Here is a 21958-nt window from a genome sequence, read left to right on the forward strand (position 1 = left end):
GCGGCAGCCTGAAGCGCGTGATGAGCATGTGACAAAGCTAGATAACGTGCTGTATATAATTATAGCTCTCGTCAATATCAAAATCAGCAAACATCTCTCGAAAACAAACGAAGTTTGAAACAAAGCTCGAGGTTGAAATAAAAACACACAATCCGTACGTTTCTTTTGATATCGTAACATTCGCGATATATAGTAATAATAACGGTAATATGATTGTCGGTGAAATATCAGAATGTATTCGTTGTCACAGTCATTGCAAGGAATAGAATAAATGACGTCGGTTCGTTGTTCTTTCGTGACAGGATCCTTAGGTTTGGCGAAAATATGCCCCATAGTCTGAAAAGGTTTTTGAGCAACTTTAACGTTGTGGCTATTCAAAATTCTCTTGATGGGTTCCGTAACACCCTGTATGTAAGGAATAACAGCAAAACCAGTCGCTGGTTCCCTTTCATCAAGAGCGTTACGATTTGTAACTAGTTTTTGGCAGTTACGGAGAAAAGTTTTTGTATAGCCATTTGCCTTTAGGACATTGGAAACATATTTCTTCTCCTCAGCCTTCGAATCGAGTGAAGATGGTAGACAGTCAGCCCTCCTAAGTAAAGTTTTGGCTACAGACTTTTTATGGCAAATAGGGTGGTGAGAATCGAAGGCGAGGTATTTGTCGGTGTGGGCAGGTTTACGGTAGACACTTGTCTCTAAATTATCCTGAACCCCTCTGGACACATTTAAATCAAGAAAGGGCAAACGTCTATCCTTTTCACACTCAAGGGTAAATTGGATCGACGGCTCTACTGAATTCAAATGCGACAAGAGGCGCTCCGCTTTATTTCCAGATACCGCAAAAATAACATCATCGACATATCGTTTCCAGAGGTCTATGAATTGCAACTTCTTCGGTTACATTCATTAAATCTGCAAACCAGAATAGCATCAAACTATGTTTGATGACAGTTTTACTTTCCATGTGGGCTTTTTTTTTCCAATTGTTTTTTTTTTCTGAAGCTGAATTCAATTCTTTTTCAAAGGAAATAGTTCTTGTAATGAGAAACTGTTGTATTACCATGTCCGAAATTGAATCATAACATGGCTAGTAAATTTGTCTAATTAAATTCAATTGCGCGAGCGTGCTTCATATTCCTATTGTGCACGCTCATGACGTCAGGAAACAAATCCCTCGAGAAAAAAACATTTCTATCGCGTTGCAACTCAAGAAGCTAGAGTTGCTCTCGGCTACACCTCGAGCGACTCTTACATATCTTTCGTGCTCTCCAAACTTCCCGCGTGCTTCATATCATATCATATCGATGAACACACACTGACGTATGAACCAATTGTTAATTGTTTTGCGGCGAGCTGAGTTTCGGTGCAGTGAATCTCTGTTTTCGATGCTTCTATTTAAAAATTGTATTTCATTCAAATTTACAATCAGTACTTTTGAATAAAAAGGATGATACATGTCAGCCTGTGGATACGAATTTATCTGCTTCAATTGAATTATCTCATTGAAGGTGCAAAAGACGTCATGAACACTCGATGGTAAAATTCGTATCCACGCGCGGTTATCTGATACCTCACACATGTACATCGACCAATTTCCCTCACTACATTTTAAGGACTGAGACGAAGTCTTCGTCAGCAAAGAACTACTTATCTATAAGGTGGTTAATGATATCATTTCTGACTGGTTATCTGTCAGAGTTCGGTTTTAGTAGATATACCTTTTCACGCGATAACAAAGTAAATGGGCATAATGTTTGCGTGTTTACATCGTGCGCTGGAAGATAAAACTGTGGGCTCAGTAAATGCTGATATTGGAGCAGAATCCTGTTCTGTAGGGCAAGACCACTTCAGCAGCTTCTGGGAAATGTGCTAAATTTCCCATTCGCTATAATAAAGCTAAAGATTCTTTTTTGATCAGCAATTCGTTCACAAATAATTTTTCAGTTTCATTTTGCTTTCAGTCTACTTCCTCCGCCAAATGCTCATGGCCTGGCAGTGAATCCATTCGATGGCCTACAAGATTAAGCTATGCAGAAGTCTCTGGGTTGCACATGGCTTTCGATTTGTTGTAGATGAAGTTTCTTGATAACAAGAGTTTTGATGAATAGGACACTTTCCAATGCCATCTTCTCCAGTCCCTCAAAATAACCTCGTATTCAGTGCCTTTTTTGAATTCGAAATGAAAAAATCGGATCATTTCCCAACATAATTTGGAGAGGGAACAGCTCTTCCAGTTATTTTAAATTTCCTGGTTCCTTCAAAAAAAAAATAATGAAGGAGTTTATGTACTAGAACTTATAATTCTGTTAAAAAAGACTTTGTCCAGCAATTTCCGATAGCTTTGAGGGGCATTTTACTCATGCACTTTGTAGAGGAACAGGGTCGATAAACGAGTTTCTTTACGCAATAGGCTCGCAGGGTGTTGGTAGAATTCGTGACGGTAACGCAAACCCTCGAAGGTGTTTCGGTTTCGAATAAGTTTCGCGAATTCTCCCAGCCCCACACGCGATGAAATGAAGGAATGAGAGAAAGAGTCTTTTATTGCATTAATTTTGATCCATGCCTATCCATGCCCACCGGGTACAACTAGGTTGTTTATTGCAACTCACGTATTTTGATGAGGGACAGCCTCGAACGACGTTTCATCAGATGAGACTACGAAAACAAACAAACAAACAAACCATTAAAAAAACAAACATGACACAACCCGCGGAACTTGACTGGGGCTGTCACGCAACCACAATAGCGTGACGGAGGAGACTTTGAGATTCTTATTCTTCCTCTGTGATTAAGTATACAACGTTTTCTTTAGATTACTTTCATTCGAGTCTCTTCTTTTCTATTTTTAAGGATGTAGCGCAGTAAAATCGTTTGAATTTTATTTCTAGCTATGGCAGAAAGCAACCTCCCAACAACGGGAGAAGAACTGGAGGTGAAAAATGAGTTTCCAGCCACAGGTGAGAAAAAGCAACAGGGAAAGACTTAGTTATAGTGATTTTGTACTGTTTGTTAATTAAGTATATCTTAATTCTGGTTTAGACCACTTCGACTGGAAGGTTCTAGGAATCCACTAAATACGCCAGTATTAGAACTCTAGTTGTAATTGCACGTAGTTGTGATCACTAACAAAATTGAAATATCTTCTCAGTAATTTCAGCAACAGAGGAAGGTCAAGTTACGTCAAGTGACGCTGAACTGGAAAAGGAAATTATTTACGATGACACCTTCCTGTCCTTTACTGTTCAATACATGTTTGGTAGAAATTTTACGCAATTTGAGAATTCTACAGAAAAGAGGAGACATTTTGTCATTTTATCAGAACATTAAAAATTTTAACCTTTTTCAGTCCTTGCTTTGCTTTGCTTTATGCATTTTTCTCAGCAACTTATGGAGTTTTCTAATCTAACTTGATATTTTGGAAAGCGTAACGCAGGTGTAAAAAAGGGTTTTTGGAAAGTCTCTCGACCTAAATGTAAACCGAACAGACTTGATCTGGTAATAGCCAAGCTACAGCCCAGACTCCCAATAGCTTATACATTTTACTTAAACAAGCTGTACAGGTATTAAACTTTTCTTAATTTTTTTTCATAACTTTAAGCTCCTGTAACCTAAAAGTTCGTTTGGATGTATGAAATTGGCATCATCTGTCAAGGGTCGTTTCACTCATTACTAAATCATTAACACTAAAACGTTGTGTTTTCAGAAATAGCGAAAGTATGTCTGGAGGAAGGTAATAAAGAGTACAGACAAGGAGAAGCTTATAACGCGATAAACTCCTACACGGAAGGACTTCAAGTGAACTGCAAGGATAAACGACTGAACGCCAAGCTTTACAGCAACAGGGCAACAGCTCATTTCCGTTTGGGTAACAATTTCATATGTAAACATATAAATCTATCGTGCAGCGTTACAAGGTAACGGAATACACAATCTGCATCAAGGAAAGAAAAAACTTTAGCAACTGCAGAAAGTAGCATGAAAACATAAATTGCCATGTAGCGGATGAAAATTAAGCAAAGAAATGATCCTCGTTACATTTTAAGCAATTGTAGTTTTTTTAAGGCTCCTTTGCTGCAATTGCATATGATGACCACTTTTTTAAACCTCATTTCCTGAATGTCATAGCAAACTACGTGGAATGTCTGGATGATGCAACAGTTGCTATTCAATTGGAACCCACTTTAATCAAAGCTATTAAGAAAGGTGGGTTTTTCAGACATAAGCCATCAACATTCTATTCTCTGATTTCGTCAAAAGAGGATTTTGTGGTTTGTGGCAGGTGACTGCACCCCAAGTGTCAATTGTATCTGGTGTGTCAATGTCTGCTATGTAGGTAAAAAACATAAGGAAATGTCAATAAGCTCTCAAATACCGCCATCTGGTTAGTTCACGATGTAGAGCGCCGAAGGTCGAGGGTTCAAGCACTAGACAAGAACAACACTCGATCTAAAAATATCTGAAGAGAATGTGCTGCCACCTAGCTATGACATCTGCAAATGGTTTAATATTCTTGTCCCGGATATGGACGGAAAACCGTAACCCCCGTTTCCTGCATCTTCTCTGTAACTCTTAGCAGGGGAAGTTAAAAAACCTGGCAAGGAGGCAACCTGAAAAGGTCCCTTTCATAAGTTATACTGCTCAATGCAGTCTGCCCGAAAAGTGCTGAAAAGCGCATAAGAGCACATTAAAATGAAGAACGCGCGAGATAAATTTATCATTATCATCATCAATTGAAGCTTAATTGGTAGCCGCTTTGTACTAGCTCCTTATTGTTCATTTTCAGTTCTTCCACAAGTTCAAATTTCCTTCATTATCACAATTTTTGTTCCCAGCTAAATGAGAAATTAAGTCCGTTTTATCAATACGTTCATACCTCAACAGTGCTAAATTACCTCGCACCACCGATTATTCTCTCCTTTTCAGGAGCCAGAGCTTGTGTCGAACTTTGCTGGTATAAAGAAGCAAGGAGCTGGTTGTATATGGGATTGGCCGTATCCTTTAACAAATGTTTCAAACGTGATACGAGATGCATTGCGAGTAATATTTCAAGAGAAATCAATACGTTCTGGAGAGATTCTTCGACACATAACGCAAGCAATGTTCTCTTATACTGCACTGAGAAGTTTAAAGAAGCTAAAATATTCTTAAAGAGTTCTTTCGATTATTCCACGAAACTTTACTCAAAAGAAGAGGCCATATTAACTAATTCTCTGAGTTTGAGCTGAATACCCTCATTTTTGTCTCCAGACCAGCATCACCATGACGACCGAACCTAAACCAATAAATGCGCTTCAGAGCTAGTTAAAACTCTCCAATAACTTGAAATCAAATCTTTAGAAAAAAACCCAAATTCGAATTATCATTCCAGTTTTAAGGTTCTATCTAATACTCTCACGGTTTTTTTAAAATACACATTTTGACTGCATTTTCGCAAACCCGCTCATGATTTATCGACCCTTGACACGTTTCAAGATTGAAAATAACAACAAACGTCTGCTTCAATTGCTAAGGAAAACTAATACTGAACTAATAGTCACAGCAAACAGTTCTTCCAATCTCGGCAACGCTTATCAAGGACTAGGAAAGTTTAAAACAGCTATCAAGTACCACCAGCGTCAACTAGAAATTGCAAAAGTAGTAAGAGATAAGACCAAAGAGGGGAGAAACTATTGCACTCTCGGCAAAGCTTATCAAAGCCTAGGACAGTTTAAAACAGCCATCCAGTACCATCAACGTCATCTAGAAATTGCTAAAGAAGTGGGAGACAAGACCGGAGAGGGAAGAGGTTATGGCAATCTCGGCAACGCTTATGAAGGTCTAGGACAGTTCAAAACAGCCATCCAGTACCATCAACGTCATCTAGAAATTGCTAAAGAAGTGGGAGACAAGACCGGAGAGGGAAGAGGTTATGGCAATCTCGGCAACGCTTATGAAGGTCTAGGACAGTTCAAAACAGCCATCCAGTACCATCAACGTCATCTAGAAATTGCTAAAGAAGTGGGAGACAAGACCGGAGAGGGAAGAGGTTATGGCAATCTCGGCAACGCTTATGAAGGTCTAGGACAGTTCAAAACAGCCATCCAGTACCATCAACGTCATCTAGAAATTGCTAAAGAAGTGGGAGACAAGACCGGAGAGGGAAGAGGTTATGGCAATCTCGGCAACGCTTATGAAGGTCTAGGACAGTTCAAAACAGCCATCCAGTACCATCAACGTCATCTAGAAATTGCTAAAGAAGTGGGAGACAAGGCCGGAGAAGGAAGAGGTTATGGTAATCTCGGAAACGCTTATCAAGGTCTAGGACAGTTCAAAACAGCCATCCAGTACAATCAACGTCATCTAGAAATTGCTAAAGAAGTGGGAGACAAGGCCGTAGAGGGAATCAGTTATGGCAATCTCGGCAACGCTTATCAAGGTCTACGACAGTTCAAAACAGCCATCCACTACCATCAACGTGATCTAGAAATTGCTAAAGAATTGGGAGACAAGGCCGGAGAGGGAGTCACTTATAACAATCTCGGCAACGCTTATATAGGTCTAGGACAGTTAATAACAGCCATCCAGTACCATCAACGTCATCTAGAAATTGCTAAAGAGGTGGGAGACAAGGCCGGAGAGGGAAAAGGTTATGGCAATCTCGGCAACGCTTATGAAGGTCTAGGACAGTTCAAAACAGCCATCCAGTACCATCAACGTCATCTAGAAATTGCTAAAGAATTGGGAGACAAGGCCGGAGAGGGAATCAGTTATGGCAATCTCGGCAGGGCTTATGAAGGTCTAGGACAGTTCAAAACAGCCATCCAGTACCATCAACGTGATTTAGAAATTGCTAAAGAAGTGGGAGACAAGGCCGTAGAGGGAAGAAGTTATGACAATCTCGGCAACACTTATCAAGGTCTACGACAGTTCAAAACAGCCATCCAGTACCATCAACGTCATCTAGAAATTGCTAAAGCATTGGGAGACAAGACTGAAGAGGTAAGAGGTTATGACAATCTCGGCAACGCTTATAAAGGTCTAGGACAGTTCAAAACAGCCATCCAGTACCATCAACGTCATCTAGAAATTGCTAAAGAAGTGGGAGACAAGGCCAGAGAGGAAAGAGGTTATGGCAATCTCGGCAACGCTTATCAAGGTCTGCGACAATTCAAAACAGCCATCCAGTACTATCAACGTGTTCTAGAAATTGCTAAAGAGGTGGGAGACAAGGACGGAGAGGGAAGAGGTTATGGTAATCTCGGCAACGCTTATCAAGGTCTAGGACAGTTCATCACAGCCATCCAGTACCATCAACGTCATCTAGAAATTGCTAAAGAAGTGGGAGACAAGGCCATAGAGGGAATCAGTTATGGCAATCTCGGCAACGCTTATGAAGGTCTAGGACAGTTCAAAACAGCCATCCAGTACCATCAACGTGATCTGGAAATTGCTAAAGAAGTGGGAGACAAGGCTGGAGAGGGAAGAGGTTATGGCAATCTCGGCAACGCTTATCAAGGTCTAGGACAGTTCATAACAGCCATCCAGTACCATCAACGTGTTCTAGAAATTGCTAAAGAGGTGGGAGACAAGGACCGAGAGGGAAGAGGTTATGGCAATCTCGGCAACGCTTATCAAGATCTACGACAGTTCGAAACAGCCATCCAGTACCATCAACGTCATCTAGAAATTGTGAAAGAATTGGGAGACAAGGCCGGAGAGAGAAGAAGTTATTGCAATCTCGGCAACGCTTATCAAGGTCTAGGACAGTTCAAAACAGCCATCCAGTACCATCAACGTGATCTGGAAATTGCTAAAGAAGTGGGAGACAAGGCTGGAGAGGGAAGAGGTTATGGCAATCTCAGCAACGCTTATCAAGGTCTAGGACAGTTCATAACAGCCATCCAGTACCATCAACGTGTTCTAGAAATTGCTAAAGAGGAGGGAGACAAGGACGGAGAGGGAAGAGGTTATGGCAATCTCGGCAACGCTTATCAAGGTCTACGACAGTTCGAAACAGCCATCCAGTACCATCAACTTCATCTAGAAATTGTGAAAGAATTGGGAGACAAGGCCGGAGAGAGAAGAAGTTATTGCAATCTCGGCAACGCTTATCAAGGTCTAGGACAGTTCATAACAGCCATCCAGTACCATCAACGTCATCTAGAAATTGCTAAAGAAGTGGGAGACAAGGCCATACAGGGAATCAGTTATGGCAAACTCGGCAGTGCTTATGAAGGTCTAGGACAGTTCAAAACAGCCATCCAGTACCATCAACGTCATCTAGAAATTGCTAAAGAAGTGGGAGACAAGGCCATAGAGGGAAGAGGTAATGGAAATCTCGGCAACGCTTATAGAGGTCTAGGACAGTTCAAAACAGCCATCCAGTACCATCAACGTCATCTAGAAATTGCTAAAGAAGTGGGAGACAAGGCCGGAGAGAGAAGAAGTTATTGCGATCTCGGCAACGCTTATATAGGTCTAGGACAGTTCAAAACAGCCATCCAGTACTATCAACGTGTTCTGGAAATTGCTAAAGAATTGGGAGACAAGGCCGGAGAGGGAGTCACTTATAGCAATCTCGGCTACGCTTATATACGTCTAGGACAGTTCAAAACAGCCATCCAGTACCATCAACGTCATCTAGAAATTGCTAAAGAAGTGGGAGACAAGGCCGGAGAGGGAAGAGGTTATGGCAATCTCGGCAGCGCTTATATAGGTCTAGGACAGTTCAAAACAGCCATCCAGTACCATCAATGTCATCTAGAAATTGCTAAAGAGGTGGGAGACAAGGCCGGAGAGGGAATCAGTCATGGCCATCTCGGCAACACTTATGAAGGTCTAGGACAGTTCAAAAAAGCCATCCAGTACCATCAACGTCATCTAGAAATTGCTAAAGAAGTGGGAGACAAGGTCGGAGAGGGAAGAGGTTATTGCAATCTCGGCAACGCTTATCAAGGTCTAGCACATTTTAAAACAGCCATCCAGTACTATCAATGTGTTCTAGAAATTGTTAAAGAAGTGGGAGACAAGGCACGAGAGGGAAAAGTTTATGGCAGTCTCGGCAACGCTTATCGAGGTCTAGGACAGTTCAAAACAGCCATCCAGTACCATCAACGTCATCTAGAAATTGCTAAAGAGGTGGGAGACAAGGCCGGAGAGGGAAAAAGTTATGGAAATCTCGGTATCGCTTATGGTAGTCTAGGACAGTTCAAAACAGCCTTCCAGTACCATCAACGTCAACATGAAATTGCAAAAGAAGTGGGAGACAAGGCCGGAGAGGGAAAAAGTTATGGCAATCTAGGCAACACTTATCAATGCCTAGCACAGTTCAAAACAGCCATCCAGTACCATCAACGTGATCTAGAAATTGCTAAAGAAGTGGGAGACAAGGCCGGAGAGGGAAGAAGTTATAACAATCTCGGCAACGCTTATGAAGGTCTACGACAGTTCAAAACAGCCATCCAGTACTTTCAACATGTTCTAGAAATTGCTAAAGAAGTGGGAGACAAGGCCGGAGAGGGAGGAGGTTATAACAATCTCGGCAGCGCTTATCAAGGTCTAAATCAATTCAAAACAGCCATCCAGTACCATCAACGTCATCTAGAAATTGCTAAAGAAGTGGGAGACAAGGCCGGAGAGGGAATAGGTTATGGCAATCTCGGAAACGCTTATAGAGGTCTAGGACAGTTCAAAACAGCCATCCAGTACCATCAACGCCATCTAGAAATTGCTAAAGAAGTGGGAGATAAGACTGGAGAGGCATGCTCACTTTGTTCCCTTGGAAGCAGTTTCGAGTGCCAAGGAAATCTTATGAAGGCCTTTGACTGTTATTACTCGAGTGTAGAATTGCATGATGATATCAGGGCCAGCCTTGAACTCAACGATCAGTGGAAGATTTCTTATCGTAATCAGTACCAAGAAGCATACAAAGGTTTCTGGCGTATAAATCTCAATCGAGGTCAAGTTGTGAAGGCTCTTCTTGCCACAGAGAAGGGACGTGCTCAAGCTCTGAGAGATCTCATGGTCACAAAATATCAGCCTGGAGATTATTTAACGCCCAGCGCATCCCGCATTTCTCTGAGGTGGGTTCCACTGAGCACAGTTTTCATAGCTATTAATGGACCATGCGTTTACCTCTGGGTTTGCCTCAGTGAAAATAATATCCAGATAAGAGAAGTACACGTGAACAATTATAAGTATGAGAAGGAATTGAAATGTTTCATCCAGCTTCTGAACAAAACTGCTCTGAAGGAGATCGGTGTAAGAGATACTGTTACAATCGAAAATCTTCCACGTGATTCGCCGACAGAAGAGGAAGTGGCCAATGATGTGATTCGAGTTGATGTGAGGCACTCCCAATCAAGTGCTTTAAAGAAGCTGCATGACATCATCATTACTCCTATTGCTGATCTGATCGAAGGCAACGAGCTAACATTCGTTCCTGAGGGGCCATTTTGCCTTGTACCTTACGCAGCGTTGCAGGACTCCAACTCATCATATCTAAGTGATTCTTTCAGAATTCGTGTGCTTCCCTCTCTGACGACCTTGCAACTAATTCATGATTGTCCAGCTGACTTTCACATGAAGACTGGTGCATTGCTTGTCGGCGACCCATGTTTCAAACATATCATCTATGAGGGAACACTTTTGGTGCAACTTCCAGGAGCAAGGAAAGAAGTGGAGATGATCGGACGTATACTCAATGTCTCCCCTCTCACTGGAGAAATGGCAACAAAAGATGAAGTGTTGAAACGAATAACATCAGTGGCTTTAGTTCACATAGCAGCGCACGGTAAAATGGAAACTGGAGAAGTTATCCTGGCACCAAACACCACAAGAGGTAACCCTCAACCGCAAGAGAAAGACTATCTGCTGACGATGAAAGATGTCATAGAAGCTGGGTTGCGAGCACGACTGGTTGTACTTAGCTGCTGTCACACTGCTCGTGGGGAGGTCATGGCCGAGGGTGTGGTCGGCATGGCGCGTGCACTTTTGGCTGCCGGTGCCAGATCTGTTGTGGTAACCTTGTGGGCGATCGGCGACGAGGGAACCCTGGAGTTCATGAGTTTCTTCTACGATGCACTTGCCAAAGGAGAGAAGACCAGTGAAGCTCTCAATCAGGCCATGAAGTGTATGAGAGAAATTGAAAAGTTCAAGGAGGTTTGGCAGTGGGCACCATTTGTACTCATTGGTGACGACGTCAACCTGGATTTCAAGGAGATTTAGAAGCTGCAGCAAGTAATAATTCTGTTGATACATTCTATTCACTACAAAGTTACATGAAATCATAATCTTTGCTCATATGTGAGCCGTGATACTTGCGTGTTATTTTCCTTTCAGTTGGGTTACGAGTTTATTTTTCTCTCCGCAAACTGAGAAGCAGTACAATCATCATACAATAATTTTGGAAACATGATGGGAGTAAATTAGAAAATTTGTTTTAAAACAATCCTGTTGTACAATGTATAGTTTCATGTGCTAAGAAATATTTCATAGCAACTCAACTACCCTCCCTAAACTTAGATTCTTTTATTTTTCAGTTAAGGCAGTTAGCATTGGAACCCCAGGGAGTTTTCGGATACCTACAAATGATGATGTTTGGACCAGAAACCAGTAAGCTACCGATGAAACCTTTGTCAAGAGTCTTCTTTTCATTAAAGCAGGAAGAACCAAAAGACGGCCAAAGTCAAGTTTAACAAGAGAACAGATTTCCATTGATTCAAAAGTTGCCTTTTTGTTTGTCTGAACTGCTTTTACGAGCTTAATCTTTGATATCCTTCTCAAACTACTGTTTGTTTTTGTTTTTTGTTTTTTGTTTTCATATGATGTCTTTAAATTATCTTGACTAGCTATGTGAGAAGTTATTTTTAATCTTAGTGTTTTCTACTGAGAGGATTTGGGCGTAACATTTACGTCGAAGTTGAAACGTCCTGAAAACGTTTTCCATAGTTTTTTACAGACTTTTTCTCAATCGGTTTAGTCTCATGAGCGATATAAAGCTACTACAGTCATGTGCATGTGTAGAGAATTTCCATAGGAATTGAAGAATAATCAGTTGTCCGATTGCTCGATTATCTTAGTCTATGCCAGATGGAAATTGTGATGAACTTTTCGAGGATTTATACTCAGTCATTGGCACTTAAAGTTAGTTTCTGCTGATCAGACTTTGGTTTATCTGGACTTAGAAGGACAGATTTTGGCCGTAATGGCAAGGATTTAGTCTCGGTATAAGTTAATTTTCTGAAATTTCTGCTTTAATTTTGAATGCGATAAATTGTGTTATTTTTTACAAGCAGAACGATGCATTTTAAGTATATTGTTTAATCTAATCGCCCAAGGCAAAACGAGAAGTTTTATTTTATAATTTTAGTTATGGCTTACAAAGCATTGAAGGAAGCTTAGAATGAGCTGGAAAGTTGGAGCCAAATGATTTTATTTAGTTTCTCCGATTAGATTGTTTGCTTATTATCTAAGTACAATAAAGTAACATTTGAATGTCAAACAATGAAACAAGTCGCTTGGTATTTTGTTAGAATGGAAGAGGAAATCAATAACGAAGGGAAGAAAACTTCTCAATCAACCTGCATAAGCCATTTCTTGTCGTTTGAAGTAGTGAACGCGGCTATGTCTTATTCGCTTAATAAGTTTTGCCCATTTCTTTGAACAGGTCTACTGACTGAGAGATAAAATTCGATATTTTCTGACTCTATAACTGCTAATATTGATCATTGGCAATCGTCCCTCAGGATGTCACGCGACGCACTTCTTTAGCACGTTGTGTGACAGATATGATGTTTTGTCACATCTTGTCATTTGGAGTAGTGAGCGCACCTATGTCTTATTCGCTCAAGCTCTTCCCATTTCCTTGGATAGAATTATTAAATGAGACATTAACTTCGAAATTTTCAGATTTGATATCAGCCAGTTTCATTGGCAGCCATTCCTTAGGATGTCACGCGACACGTTTTTTAGCATGTAAAGCGACATGATGTTTAGTCATATATAATTGAAGTGGCAAGAAAAAAGAAATTACCTTTCACTTTGGGAAAGGTGTTTTACTCTGTTTATAGAAAGCGTCCTCATCATGGAAGGTACCCTTGGTCGGTGTGGTTCCTCGAGTGTAGAAAATATTGATGATTTTTTTTCCACGATTGCAAACTTAACTAAAACAGCCTGTTACAAAAAACCGAAACTTTCTTCAAACTGAGGAGGGCCGACCGAGGAGAACTTTTTACGGTTAACGGCTTTTAGGTTGTGGCCATTTTTCTGCTACGGTTAACCCAGACTAACACAAAATAACACATTGTAGGAAGGAAATATTTTTAAAGTCAATTTTTTTCTACAACTAAGGGTTCAAATTTGTCAATATTTACGCCTAACAGCTAGTTTTTTGACCGATATACGGCTAACGGTTAACCCCATGGAGACCCTCGACTGGGTGACATGCAAGATGTGAAATAAAAACAGTTTTAGAAGGTGGCATTTGCAACTCGAATGTAGAGAGCTGGTTTTTGAAGAGTGAGGAAAACCGGGAAAAACAAGCCATAGAAAAATCCTGGAGGTAAGGATCAACCTGGGAGAGACGGTCATGAGGAGAGCGTTGTCAGTAGCATTCCTCTCATGTTCCATCTGAGATGCTTAATGAAGCTAACGCGAGACATTCACCGAAGTGAAGGCGAGCAAGGATAAATTTCCTTCCCCCTTTAAAGACCTTGTACCGGATCCGAAAATTCAGTATGCCCTGATATTTTGACTTCACCCCAGATCTAAAAAAACTGCGACAACTTAGATGCTTTAGTAGGAGTTCGCTGCTAACAATAGCATATATTTCAGTCATTTACGAAAGAGCCATGGGAAGGGGGGAGGGGTGGGTCGAGGTCCCGTTTATCCCCCCGGGATGGGAGTGTGTATATATACGTGTTTTCAAGGGTAGTATCACAGGTGGGGTTCTCAAGAATCTTAGAGCTACAATTTTAGAAGGTAAAGATAAGAATTTTCCCAAAGAATTGCTGGACTTAATAGGCTTCTTTCGTCTGCTTAGACTTTCTCTTCGTGTTCCATAGCCCTACTCTATCTACCTATCTTACAGCGGTTTTCAGTATATATCACACAGGTGAACGGTGCTTTTTGCGTGGGCTGTTGGTTTGGTGTTTATCGCCTGCGCGTGTATCAACCCGGGAATCGACTTTCCAACTCTAGCTTGAAAAGAAACATTTACACTTATAGCGGTTTTTTATTATATTGCTTACCTTGTTTTTCGTGCGGCTCTTTCCTACATTTTGTTTCGACAAAGACTTCACTATAGAATCTTTCCCGCGCTTATTTTCTACTTTCGAAGCGCCTTGCTTCGCTGTCTTTCCAGAAGGGTTGAAGAACGATCGAATGTCCTGTAGAAAAATATTTAATTATAACTAAAACACCTGTTAAAACACTGCCGCTGAGAACTATATGATTTTCATATATTCACAGTCAGTTTGAAAGCACTTTTATTTGTAATGTGAATGGTCGGAGGGAGGGTAGACGTAAAAATAACCATCATCCCTGTCAATGACGACAACAAAAATAATAACAATAATAATAATAATAATGATAATAATGATAATGATAATAATAATAATATTAACATTAGACCATAACAAATATAACGATGATACTAACCATCGTCAAGAACTTTTTGTTCTCGCTCCTCATCCTTTCTTCATCTCGAGGCTCGGCCTACTGCCATCGAAAATTCGTAATGCACGTGCACCATTCTTACCTGCGACTGAGATCCCGTACGAATGTATAGGACGGGTTTAACAACGATTACGAGATTTACATCCACGTTTTCAGCAAAATGCTACAAAAAACCAATGAAAATATATTCTTCGCCCTTTTAGAGAAGTATGGTTTGCACAGGTATCACTATTAGACGTAACTGAGCTCTTTCCTCATTGAAATTGAATTAAGAGACTTTACAACGCCTTAGATGACGGTAACTTATTTTTGCCACGGGTCATTTTCGCAAAAAGTCATCCTAAAGTGCTTATGACAAGGGCTTAACGCTCGAAACGTCAGCTTACAAACTCTTTGCGGTGGCCAATTTACGTTATCAACTCAGTTAATAAGACCAAATTACCTTAAAATTTCTCTCAACGACAAGGTTGAGGCGTTCCTGGTGCAAAATCTTCCTTAGGAAGTACAGTTGTCTACCTCATCTATGCGGACGACCTTGACACTGCAAAATAGTGTCCGTATCCAGCATCCAACGAAATTTAATTTCGTATTGAACGAGCTTGTAATGGAAATTATGCTATCCGTATCATCGGCTTACCCATAACAGTAAGGTTTCCTCGAAGCGAGAGTTTACTGTATGCACAGTATATTGAGATATTGTCGATAACACGCGTACGAGCAACGAAGAACCTAATTTTGTGTGATGACCAACCTTCATAAAGAAGGATGATAACGATCTGGAGACCTTTTTGTTTCATATATATCTTAGGTAATAAAAATAATGTCTTGGATTAGAATTAACTGTCGCAAACCGTGTACATTATTACCAAAGATATGACTATTTAAGTTTCGCTGAAAGCGTTCCAGTGCTTTTCGGTTCGAAAAGTCAATTTCTTTCATTAAGAATTCTTTTAAATCATTTTTTTAATTGATAAACTATAGTACTTCGCGAACTAAAATTATTAGAGTAAAAATCTGTTTAATCAGGCTAAACGTTTCGTCTGACAGTGACGGACTTCATCAGAGGGTTTTTACAATTAAGTCGAGTAATTAAGTTTGCTTAGGTCCAAAGAACACAAAAATTGTCTATTTTCGACCTATACGCATAGTGTGAAGAAAGCGTAAAGTGTTTACAAGGTGTTACAGAGGAGTTCAACGTGCGTGAACATTTTTGAAAGTTACATGCACGGGTACCTGATGTGTTTAGGGGTCACAGATTTAGTATCAAATCATTGCTACAATTATCGTTAATACATATTGACAGGGGTGGTGGTTATCATTGGGGCCACTTGTGGGCCAGTTCTAATTAAGCTCGGCGACTTTTAAGCTACTTTGTCTAAGGGGCTTTGGATTTGATCTCTGATGTGGTTTTCGGATTTTCCTATTTGGATTCTGGTTTCTCTTCGACCAAAGCGGTCATTATGCGCCTCCACTGACCTCGAAAAGCCGCGAAACCTCTGTGTGCTGCACTTGTCAACTCTGTATCGGATCGATTAAGGTTTTGAGAACTGGGATATGAACATTTATATGTTTTGACGGTTTTGCATGCGGTTTTCGGTTTTTGATCGAATTTTTGTTGGTTTCTGATAGACCCTCTCACGGATTCTAGTTTTGCAAATTGAAAATCTCTCTTTCTAAAATTACAGATCTTCCTTTTCGTTCTGTTCCTTGTCTTAAATTAGAGTAGGCCTTGTTTAGTTATTTCTTCTGAAATTGTATGTGAATTCTTTTAATTTTTAATTTTTTTGTTTTCTGGAAATAAAGTGCAGTTGTCTTTTTCACTTCACACTTGAATTTATGACTGAAAAGTATCGAATAACCTCAACAAAATGATGATGCAGCGTAAAAACAGAACAATAAATTAGAATTCTAACAGTTAGACCTCTTGATAATTACCCAGCAAATGATTTGAATAATTTTCTTGCGTAATATTTGTCAGATACAAATAGTCCTAAGAGGGAAGATAATCTGCAATGCGTTGAGGACATTTCAACTCTAAATACTAACATTGATTTTAGGAGACAAATATGGAATAAATTTTACTTCAGAGACGATTCGTCGTTTTATTCGAGTTGTTCCGCCCTAAGTAACTGTTCCATACAACCTGAACAGGCCGATGGGACTCAGTCAAGGATGACCACAACCGCTTAATAGAAACCACCGCTGAAAAGTGGTGAAAAAGAAAATACATAAGAGGAAAAAAGTTCAGGAATTTTACAACCGACCGCTTAGTACAGGTTCGACTATTCATTCCGAATAAGCCAATCAGCCGACGTGAAGAGCTCTATAAAGATACCTTGGGTTGAATATATGTAGTGGAATGAAACTCTTGGTTAACACATGTTGTCAAATTACCTACCAAGCGCTAAATAAAAGATTCATGACAAAGGAAATTTTACCATGTATGGTAATAAATACCAATTTTGGCGAAATGAGGTGTTTCCCCATCTCCCCCGGAGTAGATAGATGGGAATGTGAATTGCACCCGAGTATATAGACACACATGATGATCGATTCAGTCAGACAGGCCTAGGGGCTGGGATACGGGCAGATCTTTTCTCCGTCACCTCTGAAGTCGAATTCCCTGATAACACGTATAACTTTCTCTCTATGTGAACTGGGGATAAAGACGTAAATATGAAAGCGATCTCCGCAGTAATGAACACTGCCTGAGCAGTAGTGAAAATAAGGCCAGAAAAAAGTTCAGACCTGTACAGGATTTGAACATGACCTGTGCGATACCGGTAGAGCACTGCACCGGTATCGCACAGGTCATGAGTTCAAATCCCTAACAGGCATGACTTTTTTTCAGGCCTTATTTTTACTGCTTAGGAAGTTTTTTTATGTTAAAGGCAAACGGCCGGGCTTCCGTGAAGGTGGTGCAATGCCCGCTGAACAACCAGTCTGATCCAACCCATGGCTGGGAGTGCAATGCCTTAGGGTTAGGTTCACCATAAACCGAGGGTCACCGGTGAGCATACCCACAACACCGGACACAAGCCACTCTGGAACGAAGTAAAGTTTACTGATCGTGACCCTTATTACTACACGCGCAGGGTCAAAGAGGCAATTCACATAAGACTTCACCCTAACAACATCAACAGGGATAGTGGAATAGAAATTCCAGAAGCGTGGATGCCCACGATCCAAAAACACAACAACAGGAGAGCCGTGCGAAAGCGGACCGCCGAGGGAGCAAATCACTGATCAGCAAGGATCGAAATGCGCCAACGGAGCTGTTGAAAAACAACTAATCACAGCAGAGCATCATGCTTTATAAGATCACGCATGACCAGTCGACCTCATCGCCTGAAGAAGACTCGCAGTATGCAGCCGAAACGTCGCGATCTACATCACACGTGACTACATCGTGAGACAAACGAAAAACTTAGCTTTTATTGTTATTCACCACGATGAATAACCACCACCTTTTCTGCTTGGATATTTTCTTCTGAATTGAGTCACACCCTCAAAATTTCATTAGCAATTAAGAACGATAAATCCGTATATGTAGCACAAGTGAAGCACATTTTAAACTCTCCACGCGATGTTAGGAACTATACTTGATTGACTTTCGACGGAAATTGGCCTGGCAAAACCCGTTGATTATTTTATTACTTGGTAGCCCACAAAAGCCCGGCCCATGACTGTGGAGGTGTTGAACGTGATATGTTTGATACACAAGACACCCTTCAAGGAGGAAGGTTACAATATACCGGTAATTGCTTTTGCGAACGTATAGTGCACCCGGTTTGCATATGTACATAATTGCTTAAAAATACCTTTTGTAGCTGTTTTCTGAAGCATAGAAATGTAGATATGCTTTTGCTTTAATTATTTTATTGTGACGAGAAACTTTTTATGTAAGAGTTATCCATTCCTTTCATTTCCTTTCTGAACTGCCTGCAAATAATTAAATTGTGTTTTAATTCAAGGGTGACAAGATAAACCAGAAGTGGTGTAGAGTTCTCTTTCCACATTGAATTCAGCTGAGAAGATCAGTAAACTAGTTAGTGTCATATGCTTCTCCTGAATCTTTAATTTTATTTCCCTGTTTTTTCCCACAAAGCCTCTTTTACATCTCTGTATGCTAGCTAATGATTGAAATCTCAATGATATGCCAAATTTAACAAGTTTTTCAAAAATTCCATCTTTTAAGTTTTTGGCATTTACTATTTCAAAGTTCATGAATGGTATTCCCTTTTCATCCTTGCCAAGAGGTATTACACATTTATTTCACTAGAATCTGAATCATGAAGTTAACTTAATTTCAATGAGTTTGAAACTTCATTCTACAGAAGAACACTTCCCTATAGTATGTTATATTTATTTGCTGTATTTCTTGTACATATGCCTACCATATTTGTCTTAACCTTTCAACTCCCATGAGTGACCAAGGCAGGATTTCTCCTCACTACATCTATACAACATTATGCAGACAAGTGATGAGAATAAAGAAAATAATAAATTGTGGGTTGCTAATTGACTCCAAATTCTCCAAACTAACATAATAAGAATCCTTTGGAAAACATTTAGGAGAATTATTAATGAGATCTTGGAGTTAAAGGGTTAAAAATAGGGGATTTTGTTATACTGCAATGATTAAAACACTTACTGGTATGTATGCTTTCAAATTTAAAAAAAAATGTGATCAGAATCTGATCTTATGAAACACTTACCATGAAGAAAATCTGTTGCTGGTTGCCTAACATGTCTTTAGTGTTTAAATTTTCATAGGAAATGCTTTTTTTTGAAAGGGGAGATACAGAAGTTTTCAAAGCTGCTAGAAATAAGCTGTTTGCAAGTAATGAAAAGCAAATTGACAATCATAACTTAGTGCTTGACATGCTTCACACATACATGTCAGTTGTGTATACCTACCATTGGAGAAGTGTCTTTAAAAATAGTTTTTGGTATGGCTGTTGTTCTTTGTTGATCTTTGTAGCCAAAAGAGCCATTAAAGGCACTGAAGTTCAAGTTTTATGTATGCAAGGCACCCTTCAAGGTGGAAGAGTAGAAGACCATACTATGATGTTTATTGGGCACTTTCACTAACTGCAATCATATGTTCAAGCAATACTCTCTTTTCATAAAACTGATTACATGAAATGTCTCTAATAACTGTAAACAATTTATATGCTCCTGGCATTTGTTGGTAACGATATTTAAGACATTTGGGAATGCAAACAAACAAATGAACAGAAGAGAGTGAAATGAGGGAAACTATAAACTTTATCACATGATAGAAAAAAGACCACAGAATACTAAAGAAGGGAAACTTGAATTGTGCTATAGCTAATTTCCTCTATATCATTAGTACACATTTCTTTTTCTAAGAATCTTGTTTATCCAGCCTATGCTGAATTCTAATTTTTCCACCAAATTTTAGCTTCTTTTGAATCTTACATCTCCTGGTATCAGTCAATATTCATGTAATTAAATAATTACATGAAATCTTGCATATATATATATATATATATATATATATATATATATATATATATATATATGTATATGGCACATTATTTATTCCTCAGATCCCCCTATCATTTTATTATGTGTAGAGACTGGTACTGGTACTGGTACTGGCTCTAAAATAATTATAGTCAAATTAAAGTTTTGTGCACAGGCTATGCATCAAATTTATGTATTAATAAAATATTGTATCCTTCTTAAAACTATTTATCATAATAAGAATGAGTTACTAGGTACAAGTATGGCTTTTCACTGTGATAGTTTCCAGGTTTGTAAAAAGTCATTGCCTACTAAAATCCTCAGTTCCTTTGCCCAGACAGCCCAACTTTATCAAAATATTGGCAACAGGAGAGATTAGCAAATTAATGTTACAGACAAGAGAGCCTATTCCTGCATACACCCTCCATCCTGTCAACTTATTATGGGCATGGCATTTCAAACATGGTGCATATGCCACAAATTTTCTATTTCCCTTACGAATTATGGGTTGAAATATAATACAAAGACTTGCCAGTAAATGGTCACATGAAAACTTTTTAAATATTAATAACATTTATTTTTGTGTTTCATGTTAACATGTTACAACCACTCCACCTTCCAGTAAATTCAATTATTTGCAAACATGGGTATACCATCTTAAAGTTTTCAACTTATTTAATATAGCCAATAACAACATCAACTCAACTTTTAGACTAAAGAGAAAACTTGATTATGTTTGGAATTAATTTCTCTTACAAATGTCTTCATAGTTGAATTTAAAGTCTCTCTTTGTCATCAAGTTAAATTAATTATGATATTCTAGTTCTAGGTTATCTCCTTTTACATCAAACTTTCGCAGCGCAAGAAGCATGGTAGGCAAATTTTGTATATCAGTAGCTAGAGTTGCTAAGATCATGGACAGTTGGTATGAAGATACATACTTCATATGTAGCTACAGCTGAGGTTACCGAGTTAAATGAATACAGTTTTTATTATAATGAAGGGCTGGAAAATAAACGAACAAGAGCTCCGTTTTTAGGCTTGTATGGCTAACTCTATGTATTACATCCTAACTGATGTAACTGTTCCAGCGACCTTGATCTCACGCTTGATCAGTAACGCATTACGATCAATAACTCAAATAAATACAGTAGTTAATAATTGATTACGATTCCTTTGGCTGAGTGAATTGACATGGGCAGTAATAATTCCCCAGCGATCGTCATAATTTATCTCTGTTATCCCAAGCTTATTGTTCTTCAAAAAGAACGACTGATGTTGGAGAAAAAGCTTGTACGATCTAGAAATAATTTTATTCAATTCTAAAAGATTTCAAGAGAGTCGTAATTAAAGTTAGGACAGTCTGCCGTTTTCGCTAATGTTTCAAAGAATCATTACGGGCTTAATGAAGTGTGATTGCGCGTAAATCTTGCCTTCAGTTCGCTTACAATACTTTTAGTTAAGAAACGATTCTCCAAAGAGAACTGTAATCAAAGAAATTGCAGAAAATAAGCCTGCCAAAAAAATTCAGCCATCGACGTGAGGATTACTGTGCCTCCCGGCGCAACAATCTGATTTACGTTACCTCAAGTTGCGAAATGTCTTCGAAAGTTTACGTAAATTAAAGTGTTCTGAAGTGTTTCAGTCAGCAAAGGTGAACCCCCACTTTACACAACGAGCACAAGACATACCTTGGAGAAGACGAATTTATCTTTAATGGTAGAAGGTTGACATATTTCCTCGTCTCACTAACTGCTGGACAATAGCACGCGCAGATCTCGTATCCGTGCACAGGGATACATTCACGCGC

The 21958-nt window shown here is 39.5% G+C and overlaps 1 protein-coding gene across 1 annotated transcript; it reads left to right on the forward strand.

Moving 5' to 3' along the window:
• The first annotated feature begins 1083 nt into the window (after nucleotides 1-1083).
• On the forward strand, nucleotides 1084-12481 carry LOC149034142 (uncharacterized). Its single transcript, XM_089193845.1, has 7 exons — nucleotides 1084-1090; nucleotides 3704-3865; nucleotides 4126-4203; nucleotides 4924-4991; nucleotides 5605-8409; nucleotides 8650-11217; nucleotides 11520-12481. Exons 1-6 carry the CDS (start codon nucleotides 1084-1086, stop codon nucleotides 11203-11205), a joined length of 5676 nt encoding a protein of 1891 aa, XP_089049971.1. The 3' UTR covers nucleotides 11206-11217; nucleotides 11520-12481.
• Nucleotides 12482-21958: the final 9477 nt, after the last annotated feature.

The sequence above is a fragment of the Pocillopora damicornis genome, chromosome 14 (assembly GCF_964200805.1).
Source record: "Pocillopora damicornis chromosome 14, jaPocDami1.2, whole genome shotgun sequence".
NCBI classification, from domain to species: Eukaryota; Metazoa; Cnidaria; class Anthozoa; order Scleractinia; family Pocilloporidae; genus Pocillopora; species Pocillopora damicornis.